The following is a 2,523-nucleotide window of genomic DNA, read 5'->3' as shown; positions in this document are numbered from 1 at the left end:
CAAGGTACCTCTAGGCTTGTGACTTCTTGGATTTCCAAAGCACATCCTACTAAAGGCACTCCACTAAATGCTATTATCGTCTTCGGTAACTAGTGTTTAACTCTGTGATCATCTGATGTAAAAGTTTAAGTTATTAGAGAAATAATGAACTGAAATCAAAATTTTAAACAACATTTTTTGTTGCACATTAATCTGTCTATCACAAGAACAGAAGACATTTTGAACAAATTTCTCAATCATTGCCTTCATTTTACTACCATCTTGCATCACCTAAATATATTACTAGTATTTAAATTCGTCAAATTGTTTGCAAAGCTAAAACAATTGCTAGCTATAAGAAAAAAGAACGAACCACCAGACTAGTTTATATCTCTCCTGCTCTGTTTGTTGATTTATTAAACTGTGTGTTGCTCGAGAATCCACCAGGGCCACAAACTTCTTTTTCTTAGCCACTATCTTGACCCCATTGATGAGATTTAACCAAATTGAACTAAAATTCAGCAATTATAGGAAATAGAGATCGTTTATTGATGTCAATTCCAAACACTGAAAATACAATGAAGGAAATAACAACCGAAAGAAAATGATTAAAATGTCAAATTAAATGCATCAGCCATCAGATATGTGAATTATCTGAAGTTTTATTATCAGCCTTACACTTGTCCCACTTATTCTTCTTAATACTTGTTGGCAATGCTCAGAAGAGTAGTGTAAAGTTGTTGGGGCTTAGACATCATTGTCACGTGGTCAGAACCCTGGATCTCTTTCACTTCATCGGGTGGATTCTTTTCAATCATCAACCTTAAAAATTTCATCTTAAAAGCTTTATTTTCAGGAGCAACAATGAATACTCGCCTAACGGATCCATATCTTTTTCTTGAAAGAACTATCTCCTTAGAAACATCTTTTGCGCTGTATAAATAAAATGGCCTCACTAGTGTAGTGGCCAACGCCAAATCCTAAGGAAAAAAAACGATTTAAATCAGTTCCAAGTTGATGTTACAAATAGATCTGTAATTTTGATTAACTATTAAAATTTTCCAGTAGGTAATGCCGATTAATAGTTTTTGGCGAAAGTAGTCACTTTAGGGCCATTCTCATGACCAGAATAACAGAATTTAATAAGCTATATATTTCAATTACTGCATATATTTGTATTAGGATTTTCTTACCTCAATTGGGCTTAGTTGATAAATATAAGTTCCCAAGTACTGTGGACCTAGGATGACTGTAGTTGGGGGATTTGTTGGTCCATTATCGTATGTAACACGAGTACCAAGTTGAGTTATTACTGCATTGATTGCCTATAACGAAGTGTTAGTTTCAAAGATGTAAAGTTTAAGGAAACATAACAGATCATCTCATGGCTAAAGTTTGGAAAATGGAAATTAATTGGTACCTTAGTGTAGACGGTGGTTGCATTGATATTTGGACCAGGCATTAGACCACTGAGAAATACAGCAGCTGAAATCTTATCTGGGAAGGTTTCCATGGCTTTAGAAATGCCGAGTCCACCAAAGCTATGGCCTACAAGAACTACTTTTTTATCAGCAGAGAGTGAAGCCATGAATTCCATTAGCGGACTCAAGTAATCAGAAAAATGTGGGATTTCGAGGGCCTGTTTCGGGTTGATCCCTGAAGCACCCAAGTCCAGAGCTGTGACATTATGCCCTGACGATCTCATCAATGCCACAATCTTGTACCAGGTCCAGGCCCCATGGCCTGCCGTATGCACTAGCACAAAGTGCTTCTTAGCTTTAGGTCCTCGCAAGGTAGCATGACTTGCATACGGCAACACAAGTATTACAACTACTAGACTTATCAGAAACTTGCTTTTCTCCATATCTTTTTTCCCTTCTTTTGAAAAATGAAACATTACATGGCAACTTTATAGTTGGAGGAGGTTGGTTTCTCCTAACTTACTTACCCACAGAAGCAACCTTAAAGTTGGCAATTATTTAAGGAGTTAATAAATTTTGATGGTCACTCGACTATCAATTTTTTTCACTCAATTTTCATTTTCAACTCAAAACTCACTCAACTATGACTTTTTTGGATGGAAAGTCACTCAGCCTATTTAATTATTTTTTTTCACTAAAATTTGTTGATATGAAATTTTTATTTTTAACCAAAATTTTAAGAACCAAATACATATCCATTTAATGACCCGACTCGCTAAAAATATAATATTGAAAATTTTATTTTACCATTAATTCCCTAAATTATTCTCTCTTGTTTCCTTCTTTCTCCTAGCATTCTTTTTTTTTTTTTTTTAATTTCTCAATTTCAAAATCTCTATTAAGTAGGAATTTATAATTTCACTATTGAAGATGGAATATGCTCCTGAACTAAGGAGAACAACAAGTGGATCTCAAATTAAGGGTTCCAGCTCATCACCTCAATCCTTGTTTCATGAGGGAAGGGGACACTGCGTGGGTATTTCACAAGAAAACAAGGTACGCTTCAGATTATTTTTGAGTTTTTTTTTATGAAAAATGTATATTTTTGTTTACTCTAGGGTTT

General features: G+C 34.7%; 1 protein-coding gene across 1 annotated transcript; it reads right to left on the bottom strand.

Moving 5' to 3' along the window:
• Positions 1 to 677: 677 nt before the first annotated feature.
• On the bottom strand, positions 678 to 1,843 carry LOC125815918 (methyl jasmonate esterase 1-like). Its single transcript, XM_049495493.1, has 3 exons — positions 1,400 to 1,843; positions 1,173 to 1,304; positions 678 to 959 (listed from the first exon to the last, which is right to left on the bottom strand). Exons 1-3 carry the CDS (start codon positions 1,841 to 1,843, stop codon positions 678 to 680), a joined length of 858 nt encoding a protein of 285 aa, XP_049351450.1.
• Positions 1,844 to 2,523: the final 680 nt, after the last annotated feature.

The sequence above is a fragment of the Solanum verrucosum genome, unplaced genomic scaffold (assembly GCF_900185275.1).
Source record: "Solanum verrucosum unplaced genomic scaffold, falcon-dt-bn FXZP01000261.1, whole genome shotgun sequence".
Classification (NCBI taxonomy): domain Eukaryota; kingdom Viridiplantae; phylum Streptophyta; class Magnoliopsida; order Solanales; family Solanaceae; genus Solanum; species Solanum verrucosum.
The sequence above is the reverse complement of the archived record's forward strand: the minus strand, read 5'-3'. Positions and strand labels throughout refer to the sequence as shown.

Excerpts from the sequence above, each read along its gene's own strand:
- LOC125815918 (XM_049495493.1), bottom strand. The coding sequence starts at position 1,843 with ATGGAGAAAAGCAAGTTTCTGATAAGTCTAGTAGTTGTAATACTTGTG. Across the intron at positions 1,305-1,399 it reads CAACCACCGTCTACACTAAG|GCAATCAATGCAGTAATAAC; the intron begins GTACCAATTAAT and ends ACTTCGTTATAG. Across the intron at positions 960-1,172 it reads ATCAACTAAGCCCAATTGAG|GATTTGGCGTTGGCCACTAC; the intron begins GTAAGAAAATCC and ends TTTTTTCCTTAG.